Here is a 24,083-nt window from a genome sequence, read left to right as displayed (position 1 = left end):
GTTATGTTTTGTGTAGTTTATGGATCACATTTTTTAAGGTACTGAGATGTCTAAATATGCAGACAGATACCTACAGGATTTTCAAAGAAATAAGTAAAGTGTGTTAGGCACCTTACTCATGCTGATTTCGAAGTCAGACATGTAATCTACTTTAAATACTTTTGACAATGCCACTAGGCACACATCTTCCTCTTCATGCTCCTGAATACATTTGAAAACCTGGCCAACTGTTTCTTCTCATGCATCTAGGTCATATTCTATGGCAAATTTACCCCAATACCCACCTGAAAGCAGCAGCCATAGTTCCCCTCTCATGATTTCTGGAATGCCTTTGAGCACAAGATCTCTAGTTTTTTCAGTACGATACATACAGACACCCTGTCCATACTCAGCAAAGTGAATCTTCCAAGCTTGCTCTTTCAAAAACTCTTTTGCCTAAAAGTAGACATAGAAATGAACAACGAAGAGATGTAGCATCTTGGTTATATAAAACATCAGAAAAAAGCAAAGTGCCAAAGCCCTTAATTTCCTTTAGTCCCTGTGGTGGTATAGGAAGGGAATAGTCTGCCAGTAACCCAATTCTGTAATTTTGTTGTGCTGCCTTCTGCCATTGCTTACTATTTTCCAACTAAGAACCACTTTTGAAAACAGGTACAGAACCAAAAATTAGATGACAAATATTATCCTGACAAACTACAGAAAAACACACAGCTATAGAAAAGATGTCCTGACATTCTCCTTTAATATTAAGTACATTATTATACTTCCTGCCATGCTTCAGAACTTTGACATGACATCAAATACTAGCAGGCTTCACTACTTGAGTTCTCCAAGATCCCAGCTACCACACTGATAGTCGCACTTCAAGCTCTTACTGGACAGCAACAGGTTAAAGATTAGGAAAATATCATTACTTAAAAACAATAACTTCATTTAAACAGCCACATATTTCTCACTAGCATAATTTACAAGGATAGCAGAGATCTACCAGTTTGGGGTTGAATTCCTCAGGTGACCGCCGTCGATACATAGTCATTAAAGCCTGCGTCACTGTTGGAATACCATTGCCATTCAGATTGAATTGTCGTTCTACATCTGTTTCAGAGCTGAGGCTCCTTCGAGGGCTGGAGGAAACTATGCTATTTGTCCTTGTATACATCTGCAAAAACCAACAGTCATATTATGACAGACAACACCCACACAATGCAAGGTGCTGCACAAAAAACCCACAATCTGCAATATCTGAATTTTAACTATGTTTTGACATAGATCAACTGGATTAATTTGAGATGAAGGGCTGTATAAAATTTCAGCATTCTACAAATTTTATGAAAGTTAATTATATATTACACATACACACTCCCCAATTTATGCAAATCAAATCTGTACTTAAACATGCTGATTACTTCATATATGACTGAAAACAAGCCTTTACATCAACAGAGTAGTATATACAATAGTACACTTATTCATTTAATATAACCCATTGCAGAAGAAATTTTAGATAGGCAGAAAATGATTCCCCAATGGGGATTTTGCCAGGAGACTACAGTTAACAAATTTCCTTTTACAACAAACTAATATAGGATTTTCAATAAATGACTTTGATTGTAAAGATTTATCTGGCAACCAGCACAGAGGTGCTTAGTACAGTGCTCTGGGATGGACTGAGTATTGATTGAGAACATGAGTTCTACATACATAAGAATAAAATTACTTCCTTCAAAGACCTATTTTTTTTCCTTCAAGGCCTGACCTGTAAAATCGTCCTTAGTCTTACAGTGTGGATGAATTCACAGCCTGAAGCATCATGGCATAGTTTTTATTCAAAGTGAAATCAGAGTACAAATACTGGAGGTTTATTTGCAAAGTGCCTTATCTTATATAATCACATAACTAACAAAGCCTATTTTTAAATGACAAAAGGACTGCTACAGGGATGTATGTGGTAGTCGTGTTGGTCTGAGACAAATCTAGAACTCTTGGTTCCAAAATGATACTTTTATTAGACTAACTGAGAAAGTGCAAAAAAATATCTTTTTCTATAAGCTTTTGGGTTTGTGCGCCCTTTGTCAGGCTCAAGGAAAGTTCAAGATGGTAAGAGACTCTCATGGACCCAGAGGGGCAGTTTTCCAGCTTCTGCTTCCTCTGTGCAAAAATGAAATGTATTTCCTACATATGACTTTTTACCATCTTGAACTTTCCCTGAGCCTGATGAAGGGCACATGAGCCCCAAAGTTTGCAGAAAAAGATTTTTTTTCTTTTGCAATTTCTCAGTTGGTCTAATAAAAGGTATCATTTCAGATTTATCATATGAAGAAGTTGACAGTTTTATGTAACAGCTGAAAACTCTCAAAATGCTTGACTATGCCCAAAACCTTGCCAAGAACTTTTTCCCCCAACTACTCAGTTGGTCTAATAAAAGACATCACATCTAACCAAAGAACCCTGCCTGCCTAAGAAACCCTAGAATTTATCTATAACTGACAAGGCGAAGTATACATTACATTTTTACTGCATGTTTCAAGATGTGCAGCAATTTTAGAACATGGCAACAGTGATTTAAGTAGCTACTGGACAGCAGTGGCGGTAGATATTCAATGATCAGTTAAGGGTCTTATTTAAAAGCTGGCAAGAGTCATTATTTGAATGTCTGACCTTTTACCACGTGAGCAGACTAAACTGCAGGAAAGGACTCGGTAGTTTGTAATGTAGGGAAATATGACTATCCTAACCTATTTAACATGGAAAAGATGCCCCTATGGTAATATTTCAAATACCCCAAGATGAAGCGGACTTAAATAGAAGCTAAGTTTTAATCAGCATCGGTCTTCATACAGAAATTTCATATCCATCACCAATAAAATAGCTCAGACGTGGACAAAAGTTACACTTAAAATTTCCTTCATTTCAATAAATGAATTATGCTGTCCTACGCACCTCTTCATCTGAGCTGACGTAACTTCCAGCAATTTCTCTTTCAGAGTATATTTTTGAAGTAGTTTGTTGCAAGAAATCCGAGATCCTCTGTACGAGAAAGTCTCTATCCTTCAAGTTGGCAAAGAGGAATGTCATTCTGTTTTTAGTGCTGATTGACAATGGGCTAGGTAATACATTGGAGCTGTCTGCCTTTTCCACTATTGTCACCTGGGGAGAAACAGTAACCCCTGATCATGGTTCAGCATCAGTTAGCTTGTTATGCTTCAATATCAGAAGTGAATCTTAGACCCCCCTACTCCACATTACATATATTACGCAATTAACTGCATTCATCGTGCAATAAAATTTAGACCATCCACATGTGCAAAGTGATTATCACATGATAAAAATAACTGTCCAGCTATAAGAAGAGCCAACCAGCTGTAAAATTAATGCTTGAAAGTGTGCATCAACTCTATAGCTGATTTCTATCCAGCTTTCATTTCATCATGTAGCAGAGCCCTCAGGAAACACCTTTGTAAAATCAATAATGCAGCAGATTCTTGTACAGTGTTAAAAATGGATACTCCCCTTGTTTAATAACCGACATCTCTACCCAAACAATGTTCTGCAACTCTGGAAACAAAAACTGTTATTTATCCACACCAAGCCTCAGTTTTTCCAGCTCTCTTTGTCCATGTGTAATAGCTTTGTTTCCTCCAAAACATCACATAATGCTTAAATTGTTGTATTATTCACCATGTTTTATTTAAAAAAAAAGGTGGGGGGAAATGTGTAGTGCAACCATCACTTTTCCAGAGGAGGTGTTGAGTTTCCTAAGGCCTTCTACTTCCAAAGTTATGAAACTAGCTGTGGGTTGTTATCCTAGAGTGCTATTTTTTCCTCACTGCTAGATGTGTCGCAAAGCTTTAAAGGATCACAGACTCACCAAGTAGTTAAATAATCACAACGTGGCTTTTAAATACCAATTGTTATAAACTGTGAACTTTGTTGAACACAAAATTTATCCCCTAGAACATCCCTAAAACATTTAGAGTCCGAGTCTAAAGGCAAGAATTGGCTAAACTGGCCACATACAGACAGTACACAGTAGCAGAGACTTTTTTCCTAAAACAGTGAATCAGCGTGTCTTAGAATCAAACTCTAATTTACTGCTGACAGTAAGTAAACAACTGTTTAAGAAACAATTAATCATTTTAAACAATAGGTCACTGAACTACATACCCAGTCTACCCCAGATACAGACAGAAGTCTCAAGGACTTCATTCCATGTAAATCAAGAAACTACTACTAAGAAAAAATATCCCATCTCTTTCTTGCTTGCCAATAAATCACTAAAAGATCTAGAGAGCAGTTGTGCTTTGTTTTACCTTTATAAGGATTTTATTTGACTTTCAAAATCGCTGGCCATGTATTCACTAACCTAGATGAACTCCATTATTTACATAGTATTCAGAACAAAACCTATGAAGTGCAGGTCAATATTTCACTAAGTTTCTAAAAGATAAATTAAAATACAGCACCCTCCCCCAACTGCTAAATTATACACTAGCTATAAACATGTGAAATATGGTCTGTGCAATACCGATTATTCAATTAAAAAAAAAATCAATCAAGTTCACAGAACGACCTCATCTCCAAAGCATACAGCACATCTGTAAGTGCTTTCAACCATTCCTTCTATACCTTTTATCAGAATCTTTTAGGTAATAAAAATTGCATTAGGCACTTCAGAATAAGACAAAGCACATTTCAAGTTACCAGGATCCTTCTTTAATAGTGGTTCATGATCAGACATTAGTTCAATAGCTTAATGTTTCATTAGTTAAAAGGATAAGATAATTTGTTCTTCGTTTAACATCTCTGAAGCATTCAAAGACCACAACCCACGTTTCAATCTCTAAATGATAGTGCCCCATTCTTCTTCTCAACCAACTTCCTTTAGTTTTTCTACTAACTATAAATCCACCTGCTTCTTAGTAATGTAGGAGAGTATCATTAAAAATATATTCAAAATACCTAAGGAAAAAATGTTCCTATGTTATTTTTCTGTTCCACTCAGAGTCATCTGAGAGTGCTCAGAGAGGAAGCACAAGTAAAATATGAGGTTAGACTGGATGTTACAGCCAGGATGTTGGGTTGGCTGAAGCAGTCACTTTTTCCTGAGCGCTAGCAGAAAACCAACTACTTCCCCATTCAAGGGCAGCAGACACGTTAAAGTGCTTATGCTAGAGACTGGGACTGCTGTGATGAATTCTGGGACTCAGACCTCTGTCTCTGATCCTTACTTCAGGACTAAAACTTAGCAGAAGTTATTGGTCCTGAAATGCTTTGCGTCTATCTAGCGACTCACAAAGCATTAGAATTTAGGGTCTGATCTAAAACTTTCTTAGGGCTTTGAATCAAGTCCTTGCAAGTTCTGAATTCCTTATGTTTTCAATGTCAAAACCCAACATCACATTTCAGCTTTCCATTAAATCTTTCAAGTTTCATGTATATACTCCCTCAGCTGACCAAGGTCTGGACAGCCACTGGAATCCCATGTTGCCACAGCTGTTCCTGTCAAAAGCAGTTACGAGTCCATATTCGAGGAGGCACATTATGCAGCTGTTCAGTCTGTTTCTTCCTCCACACTTAATTGGGCAATTTGCTGTTCCTTTTGATTTCTTTATTAACAGAGCAATGTGAATTTGAAGTCTGATCTCAGCTCATCAAGGCTAAAAGTAGCACAGTGACCCTGTTGGGAAGCTGGATTTCCAATGGAACACCATTTGTTTTGATCCTCAGTGATTTGTAAAAAACAAAAAAAAAAAATAGTGTCTTACAATAACTAACAGTGCCTCAGCCTAGATTATTTTTTCAAAAGAGCTGTTCCGGTTATGCATAAGTTATGTTGTTATTCCCAGGAAAATAACCTCCTAGTTTGAGCATTTCTTCCTCATCCTGAAATACATGCAGAACTGTAAGCAATACTCTATATTGCAAAACTGTTAAAAGATTTTTTATTATAAAATACTTAAAGCATTTTTACTGCTACGGAAATATTAAGTTTGTATTAAAATATTTATGCTGCATCTATCAAGCAGAGGGATTCTTTGGTAGTCTCTTCCCAAAACTGGTGTTTTGATGTAGGATTTAAATGATATCCAACTAGATTTAAAAACTGAAAACTAGTGCAGCAATTTCTGGAGAGAAGAAAACACAACATTTTGACAGTTATTAATAATGCATAGCTGAAATCTGTTCACCCCCCACAACAGCAAAGCTGTCATTTAATCAATTCACCATTAAGCATTAAAAGTATTTAACTTTACATATAACACTGACAAATGTTACTATGACAGCTCTAAAAAGTCTCTCCCTCACAAGCCTGCCTAGAGTACACTGTGAGCCATGAGGATGAAGGATGGAGGAATCCCAAGGGCTACAAGGAGTGAGCAATGAAGACTCTCCACATATTGTAGTGGCATGAATCTAAAACTAAGATGCTATTTAATGGGTGCTCCTTTGTTGACCCAATTATAGTAACATGTCTGTAGAATAACAAACGGTTTAAAGGGCCTTCCTGAATGAATGCAAATTAAGGCTAGGACATTGTCTACTTCTAGGAAACAAAATTACACCCCTACTCTGGAGAACTTCAAATGTCACACTTACCTCCCGGAGAGGGATAATGAGGCTGCACAAATTCTCCTCTTTGCTGGTAAAGCAGATGTAATTTGTAGAAACAAACATTTGACCCAAAATGTGCATTTTGTTAAATGGAGTCCACAGGGTACAATCTGTGTGTCCATCTAGCTTCTCATCCTTGGGAAGTCGAAACAGTGCACGATATCTCTCACTCTTTGCTCTAGCATCAAGATCCCTAAAAACAATGTTTTAAAGATACCAGTACACATGAAAATACATTTCACACATGTAGTCTTCTTATGCAAGTGATATGGCTAAGCATAAACTGTGAACTCATTCATTTATGTAATGGCACATGTGACGTGAATATCACAAAGAAGGTCACACCTGTGAAACAACACTATTAATACTGGTACAATTTTAGAAATTACATGACATTTTATGGTATCATGGCCAGTCTTTCTAATGCACTTGTTGCCAAGTAATGTGCCATTGTTTAGTACTGGAGAGGGAAGATTCCTGCTGTCAAAGTATCAAGAATAATCCCAGAGTGAGATACCTTATTTATTCACATACCACACTCGCCTTTCTCCCCTAAAATTAGTTACTGAAAATTAGGGTATATCTTAAATAAGGAAATGGATTCTGAACAGTTTGGTAAAAGGGGGGGAAAATCTTTTTCTTCATTCTGCCTTCTCAAAACAAAGTGCGTGTCTGATTTGAGAGTGCGAGTGTTGAAAATAAATATGGTAATACACCTGAACTGTCATTTAGTTAGAAAAAAAGTGTAACCCCAGCATATGCTATGCCACTGTAAATTTTAAAAAGTTAACAGGAAAAAAATTAACAGGAAACAGTTCAGCTATGGTATAATACCACTAGTGAGAGAGAAATAGAAATACTTTCTGGATAGCATTTGGCTCCATTTTATATGAAGCTATGGAATTGCAACAAAACTACCCATAACCACATTTCAATGCCATTAATATAGGACAAAGTATTCACAAATGGGTTTAATGCCCTTTTTATATTAAAACCTCAGCAAGTAAAAGGAGTTTATCTGAACAAGATGGGTACAACTACAATGGAATGCCCCTTTAAAAATTAGCAGAGCCACATAAAGGGTCCTTGGTGTAAATGAGAATCTGCCCAGCTTCTTCAGCTGTTGTAAGAACATACTGCATCAGACCAATGGTCCACCTACCCCAGTATCCCATCTCCAACAGCAGCAGAAGTGGATGCTACAGAGAGCATTGAATTGAATCTCTCTAGAGCAATCCATCCCCTAGTCTATACCCTCCCTAGCATCCACAATTATAGGTTTAGAGATGCCAGAGGAAATATCTCCAACCATTCAGCCACAAATCACCCATGAATTTATCTACTCCCTTTTTGAACCTGGCTATGGTATCTGTCTCTAACCACCTCCTGTAGCAATAAATTCTACAAGTTAACTATACATTGTGTAAAAAAGTATTATTGTGCTCTTAATTCATCTAGGTTCATTAGTTACCTCAGAAGCCCCTTTCAATCATTTACATTCTTGATTTACTTTTATTTTCTGCACACTTCCCCCACCCCATGGATCCACTTTTTTTTTTTTTTTTTGTAGATGACCAAGATACCACACACAACACTGATCCTAGTGGAGACTTTTGTAAACTTTTGCAAGCTTTTCCTTAAACTGTTGCAATCTAGGCAGATTTCTCCATACCTATTTCAGCGATAAGCCAAATAGTTATGTATAAATCATTCTTTGCTTTTCACTACCACTAAAGAACAGTAATGCCTCTTTAATTTTTAAAAAAATTAAGAATATTCTCAGGAAATTTCTATACCAAATCCAGAAGTAAAAGCATAAGAGGCTCTCTTGATTAAACCTACCGTTTCAGTGCTGATACTTTTTTGGGCGATTTCTTTTTTAGTTTCGGCAGTGATCGATCTTGTTCAAAGCCTTCATTATCCAAAAGCTGTCTCATAGCTATGTTGGCAAGCTGCTCCATTAGTTTGAATGTTTCACTGATGTTGAGGAACACAGAGAAGAAGTGTTCGCTTGACCTTGTACTCACTTTGATTAGGTCTGGAAAAAGCAGTGTAGCATTCTTCTCAAGTTGGGTGATATCCACCCAGCGGATCACCAACTTTGCTAAACACAAGAAAACAGACAAGATTCAACACAGAAACAAGTTATCTGCAGGCTGACAGAAAAGCAGCTCTCCAATTTGATATTTTACACATCATGTATTTAGATTACAATTTGTTGACAACCTAGAAAACTGTGAGGCAGAGCTATCAGAGTAGACTCAGTGGGGAAGAGAGAAAACATACATTTGGTTTCCTTGCCATCTCATGCAACTATGACTATATAATTAAGGATACATGATTTAGATGAGAAATGCTACACACACATGCACCGCCACAATGGAATGGCATGGAGGACACATCTACCTTTTTTCTTTCCCAAAATGTCTACCCAGAAGTGTGATATCCACCCCCCAATTTGGAGGGCAAGGAATGCCACCTCAGCACAGCCAGTGGGCCCCAATGCCCAAGGAAGTTAATTAACAGATGCACAATTTTTAAAAAGCATATGAAAGCCCTTACTTTAACCCTGGTTTAATGTCCCTTCAACATAACAGAAATAAGATAAGAATTAAATGATCTACCTGAAGATGCTAATAGAAGTCAGATAGATTTCCCATCCCTGAATGTTTTTAATCCTATAATTCAGTATTGACAATCTATGACCCACAGGCTGGATCTGGTCTTTGGAGCCATTTTATCCAGCCCATAGAGAAAGTGAGCTTCTTCAGTGTTTCAGTAGTGGGGGAGCTTCACTCAGGTAGCAGGAAGGAGCAAAAGTAGCACTATGGAGGAGTAAGGGCGTCGGGGGAGAAGCAGTGGCTCCAGCTTCTCCTCTGGCTGGGTTGGAAGCAACCCATGCTTGGAGCTAAAGAAACTCTGTTAAATCCCATTCCCCCCCAAACTGTAAAACCTTGCAGCTGTCTAGAATAGGGATTGGCAAGTGTTTATGGAAGCAATTGGTAAGATGGCATTAGTTATGTCTGCTACAGTAAAATCTCTGCTAACCAGCATTTAACTAACTGGAAATTCCATTAACTGGAACTTCTGGCTAGACACAGAGGGAGATGGGTGGGGGAAAGTTTGTACCCACCACCTTGCACTGCCGCCACTCCGTGGGCGGCAACCACTACCCCTCTCCCCCACTCCAGATGCAGCTGCTCCCCATACCCTCCACTCCATGTTAACTGGATAAACTGGAATTTTTATATAACCGGTAATCCCCTCACTCCGGGGAATCCGGATAATGGAGATTTTACAGTATTTACTATTTCAGTCCTTCATTGTAAAATTTATATGCACCTTAGGAGCTCTTCTGTCACTAGTATATGGTATCTTATTCTATTTGTCTGACAGAAAACTTAAGTTTTGTAGGAGAATCCACAAACACCTGAGAATCCTTTTAACCTTACTAAGTCACGTGCAGAAAACCATGCATTATTCATAGGATAGATGAATCTGCTTAGAAGTAGTTGTATTTGTGGGAAGTGTATCAGCTAAGCAGTCAGAGCAGCCCAGCACATGCAATTTATCCCATGGCTCTGCAGCTTGTTATGCAGATCCTGCCACCCTCATATGATATTTTTATGTGGACATATTTGTACACAATAAAACCATCACAACAATGCTGAATCCTGAAGTACAGTATATCGATATGATTTAGGATGTGATTTAGCTATACTCCTTTGAGGCAAGGAGCATAGTTACTTAGGTATTTGCATACATAAAGCGTTCTTGATGTTCAACAAATAAATTAATAAACTGTATCAGATTTCTGACCAACATGTGTGTGTACAGACTGTCTTATTGTTATACATACCCTCTCTTCCCATGAGAAAAGAATAAAAGCAAAGGTGGTTAATGCTGAGATACATCCAGCCCTGACGGGGTACCTTCCCCTTCCAGTAACTGCAGGAATAATAGTTCACTAGTTTCTCTTCATCAGGCATCCCAAACAGCTTGTGGAACTTCACTATGGCTTCCTTAAACTTTTCTGTGTCATCATCCTCCTTGATGCCATTGATTTTGTTATACTCTGCAATGATGCCCTGAAGAGGAAGGAAGAAAATATGATGAAGGGTAATAGCTACCAAAAGCTTATTATGTACTTTATGTTTAATTATACTTTCAATATAAATGCCATGACCAGTGATGTCATGCAAAAAAGGGAAAACTTCTGTCCATTGCTCCTTACTTTTCTAAATGTTCTACCAGCATTCTGTTCTACTTATTTTGTCCTATCAACCACACTGTCTCATTCTGCCTATGCCTCAAAATCCAAACCAAGCTTCTCCCTTTCTCTCAACTACACTTTACTTCTCGAATAGGAGAGGTTACGGTTGTCAAAAAAGTGTTCATAAAACCCAATGTTTTTCAGCAAATGTCAATGAAAAATTTGTAGAAAAAAAATGAATTTAGGAAAATTCAATTCCAGCAAGTGCAGAGAAATATGGTTAAAGAGACTAACGCAGTTTTCCTTTATCATTCTACTTCCAAAACAACAGGAGGTGAGAGGTGTATGCTTGCATCCCAGCACATAGCTAGTCTTTCTTTTAGATTAGCCCAACAGAATAAAGGGAGTATGTTGTGCAGTTTCATTCAAGATGTGGCTAGAGGATCAAAAACATTATGGCTAAGTACAGACAGTCAAAAAGCCCAAGGCTGAACAAATCCAATCTTCACAGGTTAGTCTAAGCTGCATAGATTTAACTGATAAGCAAGTGAACAGACATTCACTTTTGATTCTGGAAATGTAGCCACATGCCTGCAGTGGATCAGGTCAGAAGCTAGAGCACGTCTCCCTACGATTGGAGCAGACAGCTTGGGCCAAGGCTAGCTTGCCCACCCTGTGAGGAGCAGGATGTGAGGGAGGTGCAAAGCATCCTGGAATGCTGGGAGACTGAGTTAACTTGGATCTGGAGGGGATCTGAGACAGAAGCTAAATGAACCTAAATCAGCTAAGTCCATCCAGGTTTATCTTAACCTACATCCATCCAAGCTTATCTTAAACTGTTTTCAAAATGGCCAAAACTGGTTTATGTGCACTGAACTTCTGCTATGTTACAAATTTAAACTGGTTTCCAATCATTTATACAGGTTTGTGTATAATTTCTGTTCCTAGCTTAAGAGCTAATGACAGCCCTCCAACACACAGGTTAAGAGGAAAAGATTCCTTTCCTTCCAAACTGTTCTGGCTACCTAACTACCTTGGGAAGCAGAATGATGCTGGGCAAGAATCCTTTGGTACTTTTTAAACTGCTGTAATGTTAGACAATAATCTTTTTTTTAAAGTTCCAGTTAACAGAAGGGGTTTGCAATGTACGGCCTAAATATGTCCTGCCAAGCTTTTAAACAGCTCACCAAGCAGACTGCAAGGCCCATCCCAAAAGCTTTTGGATATATGGAGGATCTGTGGCAGTGGCGTGGTTCCTCCATGTGTCCTAAAGCTGTTTCATACCAGGTGCCACGTCAGTTGGTGCCATGCTGGTGCCTCTGGACCAGTCCCTGCTGCTGCAGCTGCTACCTGACACATGATACAGAAGCAACCATGCAGCTACCTTCACACATCCTGGATGCTGTGTTTTGGGATGTTCCGTGACATCTGCCAGGTCCTGGAGCTTGGCACGCTGTGGACTGGAACAGGGGCTCTGGCACACATTCCCAACCAGACAGGGACTAGCAGAGCAGTCAGGTAATAATCTGTGTAGGGCTGTGCTTGCAGCAAGTAGGGGTACTCTGCAAGTAGGAACCTTTTGCTGGGGTTTGAGATGAAGGGGGGATCTCCCTTAAATTACTATGCATACAAGGGCTGCCTGCCCCCAATATCCTTTTGGGTATGCAAGGCTAGGGTCTGTCTCTCCCTAGAGTTTGCAGGGGGACAATGATTGCTGTGGCAGGTGCTCTGTGATTTCTTTCCACTGCTAAGAAACTACAAGGAACTGGGGCAAGCCCAATAGTGCTTGTATATCTGCTCTGCAAAGGAGCCGGCCACTGTCATATTGCTCTTGTAGATCAGCCCCATGGTAAATTATACACTCTGGCCAGTATGGCCAAGACTGGAGCAAGGCCAGGGTTTGCAACCTTTTAGAAGCAGTGGGTCAAAATGAATGCAGCTCAGTCCTGAGGTGGGCTGGTGCCTTCCTGCTTCTCCCTTCTGCTGTACATATGACCCTCCATGGACATGCCACCAATGTCCCCATGTCATGACATTGCTTGGTGGCCTGGATTGGTCCCATGGCCCGTAGATTGCCGACCCCTGAGCTAGACAGAATCAAAGGTCTGGATCACAGAGGTTTTGTACTGGTGTACTTGGTGTAATTCAGTTGGTACTATTTGCCAAAATTATTTTTCCAAGTTCTCCCATGTAATACAGAAAGCAAAACTCATTTAAGATATCAGCATTGGTAACTGTAAGAGTTTAATGTTCTGTAAGCCAATACAGTTTAGAACTCACTGCATCTATTTTCAGATACCTATGCAGGTTTCCCTCGATTTATGCGAATTTGCTCTTATGTGATGACCAGGGATCCTGGTTTTCTCCAATTTAAAAAAATCCCCAATTTTCAGTTTAAAAAAAGTAACCCCAAATCCACATTTTTCCATGATTAAAATGAAACACCACTATATAGATATCTAATGTATTAGTGGTGTTTCATTTTAATCACGGAAACATGTGGATCTGGGGTTACTTTTTTTAAACGAGAACGGGGGTGGGGGTGTTAAATCTGAGAAAACCAGGATCGCTGGCGATGACCTTTTTGTACCTCAAATTTGTTATATGTGAGGTAAATTTGCATATATGTGATCAGCATAGGCCGAACTTACGCAATCGGCAGAGGTGAGCTCCATCCTCTCCCAAGAAGGTAAGTCTGAGTTTGTGAGGGGAAGGGTAAGGGGAGGGGAAAGGGCTGTGGGGCCAGGCCCCACTCAGCCACCCCTGAAGAGCCTGGTGCTGCCACCAGTCTGAGTCTGCGGTGGCTGCCGGCCCCAACCTGCTCTCGTCCGGCTGTAGGCAACTACCCACCCCTGCTGCAGCTGCTCTGGGAGTGACCGATGCAAGTGGCTTGCAGCTGCTGGGCTGCGCCATGCCCCAAACCCTGTGGGGCTCCGCTTCCCCCGGGGCACCATGTCCCAAACCCCGCAGTATGGCAGAGCTCAGCACCTGCAAGCAGGTGACGTCTGCTGCTCCCAGGGCTGCAGCAGTGGTGGGCAGTTGCCTGCAGCAGGATGAGAGCAGGCTCGGACTGGCGACGGCACCAGGCTCTTCCCGGCACTTGTGGTGGGGCAAGTGGGGCTGCCACCCACCCTGAGCACCATGAAGAGCCCGGTGCTGCCCCTGCTGCATCCCTGGGAATGGCAGATGCCGCCTGCTTGCAGTCACTGGGCTGTGGCGCGCCCCTCTTGCCGCCCCTTCCCTAGCCCCAGCCTCCTTCCCTCCGTCACTGCCCCGGGAATGCATCCCTATTTATTTCATTGTAAACTGGGCTTGCTTTATGCAAATTTGATTTATATGCCATTCCCTGGGAATGCATCTACTGCATAAAATCGAGGGAAATCTGTATATATTTCTAAAATGTCTGTGCATATTTGTGAATCATTGCACATTTCTTTTGGACCAAAAAACATTTTTCACCATTAACCTTATATGTTGAAGCAGAACCCAAGGACAGAACAGGTGAAGTTGGGAAACTCGCATATTATTTTGATGTATATATTTCAACCACTGCAAATTTCCTTAACCTAGATATAACCATAGGGTAACTTGGAATGAGGTTTTGTTTTAAGGAACAGAGCAGTGTAGAGACCAGTAGGTCCAATTTGTTGATAAGATACATAAGAGTTCACATCCTAGAGCCCCCTCTATCATTTACAATGGTTACACATATGCATGCTACCTGTATTTTTCCTCTGACAAATGTGTTTATGTCATTTTCATTTTCAAAGATGGAAAGAGTTTGCAAAAGATTCTGTTCAAGCCATTCCCAATGTTCAGTGATTTCCTTCCTTGAACAACCTGTAAAAAGAACAAAAGTAGATAATTTGCTGATGTCTACACCTTATTCATCATGATTCACACATACACAGAAAGCCACACAAGACATATTTAAAACAAGTTATTTAGGACTGAAAAAGGCAGTACTTCACTATGAAACAGCTCTTCCTGAATCACGTATTTCACTAATATTAGATGGCAATTTCTAAGATCATCTTGTGACATGCCACATGCATTGGTATCATTACTTAGTTTAAAAACTAATGTAAAACTAGAGTATAAATTCTAGACATAATGACCAGAGTGAATTCCCAGACTTCTAATAACATGCTAATGAAATCTATCTGTAGAAGGCAATACACTGCTTTCAGGAATACTAGGAATTTTTTTTATGTTCAATACATGATTGTAGACTAAAGAAAATCAATCTCTCAGTATATAAAGGCAACTGACAAGCTTTAAGATAAAATGTGTTTGAAACAGACAATTAGTGGAATTTAACAAAAGATGTCATAACATAATGGAAATTTAACTTGTGGCAGAATGTCTTCAAAGCATCCTGTATTTTGATGGTACAAGTTGCATCTCAAGCAAGACCCAAGAAGTCATCCTCCTGTTTTACTCAGCCTTGGTGAGGCCGCAGCTGGAGTACTGCATCCAGTTCTGAGCTCCGCACTTTAGAAAGGATGTAGAGAAGCTTGAGACAGTCCAAAGGAGAGCCACCCGCATGATTAGAGGTCAAGAGAACAGGCCTTATGAGGAGAGGCGGAGAGGCACGGGACTCTTCAGCCTAGAGAAGCAAAGGCTTAGAGGTGACTTGGTATACAGGGATACAGGGACTTATACTTGGTATAAGTATACAGGGATGCGCATCAGGAACCAGGAGAACGTCTGTTCCCCAGGGCACTCCAACCGTCCAAGTCTCCAGAATCTGGAATAGACTCCCCACAGAAGTGGTGCAAGCACCTACTCTGGATAACTTTAAGAAATGCTTGGATGCTTATCCTGTGGGGGTGACCTGACCCCAGCATACTTCCTGCCTCTTGGGCAGGGAGCTGGACCTGATAATCTTGCAAGGTCCCTTCCAGCCTTAATGTCTATGAAATAAGATAGGCATATCTTTTGTAAACATGTCCTTCATTTTTAAAGATTAGTAGTTCGGGTCAATTATATTGGGCTTGATTTTCTACAAAGGGAGTCAAATATTACTTTTATCACATGAATATGTAGAAACTGCGAATTAGTGCTGGCCTAGACTAAAAAGAACCTTTTACATGATGACAATTTAATATACAACATTTTATTTCTGTTTTATCTGCTGTAAGCTTCCAATAAATATCACTTATTTTATCTAGATAGAATTATTTCTGACTACTACAAAGTATTTTGGAGAACAGAGGCTTGTGCCTCCAAAGACTTCTCTCTCCTTATTTCTGAAACAAGAATAAATCAAAGTGAAAACATAGGTACTAGTTGGGGGCACTTAGACATTATATAGCAATGACAGGAATCTCACACACAAAGTGAATTTCAATTGAGTATTTAGTGAAAGTAGAACCTGAATGTGGAAACACGGAGTTGTGCCCCGAAACCTGAACAACTGCAAACAAACTATCAAATTACATACCAAGTTAAAAGAAATTACTATGGGTCACCTGATCCACAATAATTTTTTAGTGTACCCACTCTGTCCTGTGATAAGTGAAAGCTAAACTGGAGCAGACTGCTTTTGAAAGAAACAACTGTTAAAAATTACTATGGATCAGCTGTCATGAACCCCTACACTTCACCCACCCTAATAATATGTTTGTCCAGCTAGGGAAATACATCTATACTATGTGACCCATGTGCCCAACCATGCCTGAAAACAGAACTGGATTTAGGACTAGGAAATTTATATAACTAACTGAGCATGAACTATCTACAGCACTCAAGAAAGCCAAGCTGCTCACTGCACAATCAATAACTGGAAGAAGGCTAAATTCCTTATTATTTGAATCCAATTGTTTCAGCTCTAGTAAGAACAGAGTTTAGGTTATAACAGGGGTCAGCAACCCATGGCACGCGTGCCAAGTATGGAACACGAGGCCATTTTGCTCGGCATGCCATGGCCAGGCCCGGCTCTGGGTAGCTGCTGCCAGCGACGGAGCCCGGGCTGCTCCCAGCAGGCGGCTGGGAGGCTGCAAGCCCTGCTGCAAGCAGCCTGGGCTCCACGATTGGCAGCAGCTACGGAGAGCGTGGGCTGGCTGCAGCTGGGAGGCTGGAGGGTAGGGCTAGAATTCAGAGTGACCTGGACAAATTGGAGGATTGGGTGCAAAGAAATCCTGTGAGGTTCAACAAGGACAAGTGCAAAGTCCTGCACTTAGGATGGAACAATCCCATATACCAGTACAGGCTGGGGCTGACTCACTGGGCAGCAACTCTGCAGAAAAGGCCCTGGGTGTTACAGTGCACAATAAACTGAATATGAGCCAGCAGTGTGCCCCTGTTGCCAGGAAGGCTAATGGCACCCTGGGCTGCATTTGCAGGTGTGTTGCCAGTAGGTCAAGGGAAGTGATTATTCCTCTCTATTCAGCACTGGTGAGGCCACATCTGGAGTACTGTGTTCAGTTTTGGGTTCCCCACTACAGACAGGATGTCAACAAACTGGAGAGAGTCCAGTGGAGGGCAACACAAATAGTAAGGGGCTGGGGGACATGATTTATGAAGAAAGACTGAGGGAATTGGGCTTATTTAGTCTAGAGAAGAGGAGACTGGGAGGGGACTAATTGCCTTCAGCTACCTGAAGTGGGGTTCAAAAGAAGATGGAGCTAGACTGTTCTCAGTGGTGGCAGATGACAGAACAAGGAGCAACGGTCTCAAATTGCAGTACGGAAAGGTTAGGTTAGATATTAGGAAGAATTTTCTCACTAGGATTAGTAGTAAAAACACTGGAACAGGTTACCCAGAGAAGTGGTGGAATTTCTATCCTTGGAGGCTTTTAAGACCCAGCTAGACAAAACTTTGACTGGGATGATCTAGTTGGGGACAGTCCTGCTATGAGCAGAGGTTTGGACTAAATGACCCCCTGAGGTCCCTTCCAACCCTCACTTTCTGTGATTCTATGATTTAGGTCAAACCAGTTTATGGAACTTTTGCCCCAGATCCACACTGTTCTATTTCTTTATTAGCGACTTGGACGAGGGGGTGAGAAGCACGCTGTTCAAATTTGCTGACGACACCAAGATTTGGGGTGAGGTGGGCACGCTAGAAGGGAGGGACAGGATACAGCTGGACCTGGACAGGTTACAGGGGTGGGCAATTGAGAATAGGATGGGATTCAATACTGACAAGTGCAGGGTACTGATAAGTAAGAACCAGCAGCATACCTATAGGCTGGGGAACTCCCTTCTCGAAAGCACAGTAGCAGAAAGAGATCTTGGAGTCATTATCGATTCCAAAATGAACATGGGCTGCCAATGTGGGGACGCAGTCAGTTAGGCCAACCGCACCTTGTCATGCATCCACAGATGCATCACAAGCAGGGCCAAGGAGGTGATCCTCCCACTCTATGCAACACTGGTCAGGCCATAGTTGGAGTACTGCGTCCAGTTCTGGGCGCCGCACTTTAGGAGAGACGCGGCCAGCATTGAGAGGGTCCAGAGGAGGGCCACTCGCATGATCCAGGGACAGCAGGGCAGGCCCTACGAGGAGAGGCTACGGGACCTGAACCCGTTCAGCCTTCACAAGAGAAGGCTGAGAGGGGATCTGGTGGCCGTTTACAAACTTACCAGGGGGGACCAGCAGGCAACGGGACAGACCTTGTTCCTCCAAGCACCTCCCAGAGTAACAAGAAATAACGGCCACAAGTTGTTTGAGAGTAGGTTCAGGCCGGACATTAGAAGGCACTACTTCATAGTCAGGGGGCTAGGATCTGGAACCAACTTCCAAAGGAAGTGATGCTGGCTCCTACCTTGGGGGTCTTTAAGAGGAGGCTTGACGATTACCTAGCTGGGGTCATATGAGCCCAGTATTCTCTCCTGCTCAGGGCAGGGGGTCAGACTTGATGATCTACTTAGGTCCCTTCCAACCCTACATCTATGAATCTATGAATCAGATCCCTTCCCGGTTCAAGTTAACTCACAGACCCCCAGCATCCCAGGACACTTTGCAGCCCTGGGCTGGGCTATGCTGTCTGCTCCAGTGGAGCAGGGCTGTTCCCCACCCCTCTTCTCCCTAGCTGCAGCACTTTCATTGCTCCGGCTGGCTGAGAAGGGAGTGGGGGTGAGAAACCTGGCTTTGGCCCCCAGTGGGGGTGTAGCAGCTTTTCAAAGGCTTTTCCCCCAACTCACTGCTGGGGAGGGAGGGGGGGGGGTGGGCACGAGACCAGCAAAATGAGGCAGGGGAAGAGGGGTAAGCCCCTTCCCCCACCCACGCAGGACCCCAGCTGGGGTCTGCCTGGCAGGGGCAGAGGAGCTCCCGACAAGCTTTTCCTCACTCACCTGGCACTGCTCCCAGCTGGGGTCCCTGGCAGGGTTTAAACCCTCCTCTCTCCCCTCCACCTCAGCGTGCTGGCCCTGGCTGGTATCTGGCCATGGCTCCCCCACCCCCTCCGCTACAGTGGCAAGTGGGGAAAAGCCAGGTAGGGGCTGCTGCACCCCCGCCAAGCAGACACAGGCTGGGGTCCCGTGCAGGAGAGGGAAGGGGTTTAAACACTCCTCCCCTCCCCCTCAGCATGCCGGCCCAGCCGGGGTCTGCCCCCTGCCACCTCCCCCACTCCAGTGGGGAGCAGGGAAAAAGCCTGGCATGGGCTGCTTCCTCCCACCCCCACCCCCAGCACACCCCAGCTGAGGTCCGTACGGGTCAGAGTAGGGGTTTAAACCTCTCCCCCAGTCATACTCAGCAGGCCTGCAGGGGCCTAGCCATGTCCCCAGCCCTCAGCTCGAGCAGGAAAGGGGAAAAACCTAAAGCCTGGGGCTTCTCTCCCAGCTTCCCTCCAGCCATTGCCAAAGGGAGGACTTGCTCTCGTGCCCCCAAACTTCTGGCCTGAGCCACTACAGGCATGTGGAAGCATTTCCAGAATCAGAAATGGATGTCTGTTCACTTGCTTCTTGTTTCAATCTACGCAGTTTAGACTAACCTAGAAAGATCGAATCGATTCAGCCTTGGCCTTTTTAACAGTCTGTACTTCGCCTAGGAGACTAACTTATATTTCTGTGGCTTTTAAAAGGCTGCAAGAAACAATGGTAATATATGTAAATTACATACATAAAACTAGACCACCATCAGCATGATTGCTCATCTCCCATACAGCAATCAAATACATCACTGTGATGGCTCTGCACTTTTCCAAGTCATCTATTTCTTTTTTGTGGCTCATCAGATTTCAGGTTATTTTCCATTGCTTCCCTAGAGAGAGTTGTGTGTCATGTCCTCACTATCTCACCTCCTAACTCACTTTTCATTAATGAGTTTTTGATATCATCTTCTGCTTCCTCCTTAAGACATTCAGAATCCTGTATCAAAATGTAAGCACAATGAAGGTAATGTCTCACCACCTTCCATTGTGTTCTTTCTCCCCCTCAGTAACTCAACCATTCATAATCTCAAAAACCATTTCAATGTAATTATATAGTTAGAAAATATAAGACAGTTCTCAAAGATGTCTCCATAAGGAATATAATAAAATCAACATAGTTCCTCAAAGGTACTACTTTGCAGTAGACTCATAAATGCTGACAAACAAGATGGAAAAAAGGACACCTATAAAGATGGAGAAGCTATCCTACTCCTGGAGCCCACTTTTTATTTTTACCACCTCGAGGGACACAAGAATAGAGTAACCTGATATGGCAAAGAATGAGATGAAGTCTAACAACATACCTTTATTTATCATTGCACTGTTTTACACTAGAATTGCAAAGCTTTTTTAGCCATCATGTCTTCAAACACACCTTTTCTTTTCCTACTGCAGAAACATATCTTTGACCAGTTTAGCAAGATAAGCATACACTGCTTTGTCTATATTTATGGTTCCATCTATGTGTTACAGTTAAGCCATGGTTAACATGTTAACCACAGCATAAGTGGCAAAACATATGTCCACCCAGTTTAAGGTGCCATAAAAATGGCAAACCAGCCATTAGCATATTCTACATTATCACAGAATCTTGGAGAAGTAGGGCTGGAAGGGACCTTGAGAGGTCCAACCTCCTGCCTGAGGCAGGTTCATCCCTATCTAAACCATCCAATACAAATCCATTGTCTAACCTAGTAGCAAAACCACACCTGACAATGCACAATGTAATGCCCTCACCTGCCACAGGTAAAGTAGGGGAAGCATGGCAGCCAACATCCTGCTGCTGCAAAGGGTTGTAGAGATCCCAGTTATAGGGTCATGACCCCTTACTACTGATGAAGGCAAAAAGCCCCCACAGTCCATACCAGTCTAACCATGGTTCAGACTGGTATGGACTGACCCCTTCCTGACCCCAAATAGAACAAAAGGTCTGACCCCAAGCAGAATGGCAAGACCTTCTAACCAGGAATCTCTGGATTAAAGTCCTAGGAAGAACACTGGCACACCCATCATAATCTCCAGCCTTAATTGCAGTGGATACTAATGCCTGAGGAAGGCTTAAAAAAACAAAACAAAAACCAACCAAACAAAAAAAAACCCTTAAATGTATAGCTGCAGGAGTGGAAAGGGAAAATTCATTCCTGGCTCCATATGACAACTAGGAAAGTCCAAAAGCATGGGAAATACCCATAGTAGAACATAGGCTAGAACATCCCCATCCACTGGCTGTCCAACCTCTGCTTCAGCACCTCTAATGGTGGCGAGTCCACAAATTCCCTAGGTAGTCTAGTCCACTGACCCACTGTCCTCACAGCAAAGTAGTTTTTCCTGATATCCAATCTACACCTACCTTGCTGCAACTTCAAACCATAGGTCTGTGTCCTACTCTCTGTAGCAAGAGAAAAGGTGTTTACCCTCTTATGTCAGCCTTTGAAGAAAATATATTAAAAATGCTATAATGTCCCCTTTTAAGTGCCTTACAAGCTCCTTCAACCTCTCCTTGCATTACTTTTCTTCCAAGTCTTTTATTATTTTTGTCACCTGCTTCTGGACCCTCTAACTTCTCCGCATCCTGATAAATAATGTGAAGCACTGAAATATCACACAGCACTCTAGAGGAGGCCCAACCAGTGCTGAGTAGAGAGAGGCACTAATCAGTAGTCACCTCTTGTGTCTTGCACCTAACTGATGTATTCCAAACTGCATCAGGCTTTGGCACAGCTGCATTACACTGCACATGCGCACTGAATATGTGATCCACCAAGACTCCCAGATCCTTCTCCATAGTGCTCTTATGTAACCAGGTGCCACCTACTTTGTATTTATGATTATTCTTCCCAAGGTGTGGCACCTTGCATTTATCAGCACTGAACTTCATCCTATTAGCTCCAGCACAGTTTTCCAGTCTGTCAAGATCTGTCTGAATTGTGCTTCCATTCTCCAGTGTCTTTGCAATTGTTCCTGGTTTTGTGTAGTCTGAAAACATGCTCAAGAAGCTTTCTACACCAGCAATCTAATCATTAATAAAACAGTTTGAAAAGCACTGGGCCCGAGACAGACCCCTGTGGGACTCTACTTAATACCTCCTGCCATTTTGACATGGATCCATTTATAATTACCCGTTGCTTGTGGCTATTGAGCCAGTTGTCTATCCACCCTAAGTAGTTTTGTCCAGCCCACGCTTCTCCAACTTTTTGACAAGGTCCCACAAGACGTGTTCATAAACAGACTTGCTGAAGTCCAGATACACTAGATCCATAGCAGTCCCTTCATCCATCCAAGCAGCTATTTTGCCAAAGAAGGGGATCAAGTTTGTGTGACAAAATCTGTTCTCAGTGGACATGTCTACAGACTAATCTAATGCACAGTAAACATGACCTTCTACACGATCACACGACTTACTGCACATTAAATTAGTCTAATGTGTCATTTGCTAGTACCAACACATACAGGTACCAGATAAATGGCACATTAGCTACAATGCTGTAGCGCACATGTAGACACTGACTGGAAACAATTTGTTCCCGGTCAGACCAGGCAGCAGGGGACCCACTGCTTCCTGGCTAAGCCCCAATGTGGAGGGAGCTGTGTCGGCTGCAAGGGCAGCTGTCCCCAAGCCACCTGGGGATCGGAACAGGTTGGGCCCTGATCCCCAGATGCCTGGGAGAGCTGTGCCGGCTACAAGGGAGCCGATCCCCACGTGGCTGGGAGACACTTGCCCCTGCAGCTGGCATAGCTCTCCCTGCCCAGCAGAGATTGGGATCTGCCCTGGGCCCGCACCCTGCTTGAATCGGCTCTGCCCACAATACCCCTTTCTCTGGTGGACAGACTGTCCCATAGGCAGAAGCTGCCAACAAGGATGCCAACCAAAACCAATTTTTTAAATTTTTTTTTAACTAACGATCTGTAAACTTTTTACTGAAAACCAGGAGTCCTGGTTTTCTCGGTTTAAAAACCACAAATCCTCTGATAAAAATTGCAAATTCTCTGATTAAACCCCCCAAAATCTGCAATTAAAATGAAACGCCACTATATATATAGGTATCAATTAAACACAATGTTTTATTGATATGTTTACAATTTTAAAATAATTTAGAAGCCTACCAGTGCCTCAGTCATTTTAATAAAATAAATTCTAAATACCTATACATTTTGATATTTGATTTTGGGTTTATCCTGCAAAATCAGAGCTCCCTCTGCCCCTTTCACTCATCAGTACACAGGTCCAGGTCCCTTACTCCCCACCAACATCCCCCTGGACCTGCCAGTGCCCCTCACTCGCCACCCACAGCCCCCCCACCTGGCTTGCTGAAGGGAGCCCCCAGCTGCCAGGGCTACAGGGCCAAGGACCTGGGTCTGCATCTCCCCGTAGCCCCACACAGGAGGCAGCAGCTACTGCAGTGGAGCATGGGGCTCCTCCTACCACGTGGGTGGCACAGCCGGAGAAGAGCCTGCTGGTGGGAGGTGTGAGGGAGTGCGGTCTGTCTGTTGTGGGCTTGGACTCCCCACCCTGCTGCCCTCCCCCTAGGGCCTCTGCAGCCCAGTGGGCAGGACCCAGCATGGCAGAGCAGAGCGAAGCCAGGCAGTGAAGCTCCTTGCTGCTGTGAGCCCCACACTGCCCTGGAGTGGTGCCCCCAGCCCACCCGACAGCAGCGAGAGGCACAACCCCACGCCACCACCCTCACTGCTGCCAGAAGACAGAGGGTGCACCTCACCAGGGCAGCACAGGGCTCGCAGCAGCAAGGAGCTTCCCTGCCAGGTCCCACTCTGCTGCACTGGGTCCTGCCCACTGGGCTGCAGAGACCCCAGGAGAAGGGCAGCAGGGCAGGGAGCCCGAGCCCACAGCCCACATCCTCCCCCAACGTGGGCTCTCCACTCCAG

General features: G+C 42.8%; 1 protein-coding gene across 2 annotated transcripts in view; it reads right to left on the bottom strand.

Moving 5' to 3' along the window:
- Window positions 1-24,083, bottom strand: part of TBC1D9 (TBC1 domain family member 9) — an 81,833-nt gene that overhangs the window by 20,709 nt on the left and 37,041 nt on the right. For both annotated transcript variants that reach the window (XM_019489779.2, XM_006266891.2), the window contains exons 3-9: window positions 14,547-14,665; window positions 10,472-10,700; window positions 8,455-8,716; window positions 6,598-6,805; window positions 2,941-3,147; window positions 989-1,159; window positions 285-435 (exon numbers count right to left, since the gene is read on the bottom strand). In XM_019489779.2, the coding sequence (XP_019345324.1) occupies window positions 285-435; window positions 989-1,159; window positions 2,941-3,147; window positions 6,598-6,805; window positions 8,455-8,716; window positions 10,472-10,700; window positions 14,547-14,665 (1,347 nt within the window). The remainder of the gene's footprint in view (window positions 1-284; window positions 436-988; window positions 1,160-2,940; window positions 3,148-6,597; window positions 6,806-8,454; window positions 8,717-10,471; window positions 10,701-14,546; window positions 14,666-24,083) is intronic.

Source organism: Alligator mississippiensis, chromosome 2, assembly GCF_030867095.1.
Source record: "Alligator mississippiensis isolate rAllMis1 chromosome 2, rAllMis1, whole genome shotgun sequence".
NCBI lineage: Eukaryota > Metazoa > Chordata > Crocodylia > Alligatoridae > Alligator > Alligator mississippiensis.
The sequence above is the reverse complement of the archived record's forward strand: the minus strand, read 5'-3'. Positions and strand labels throughout refer to the sequence as shown.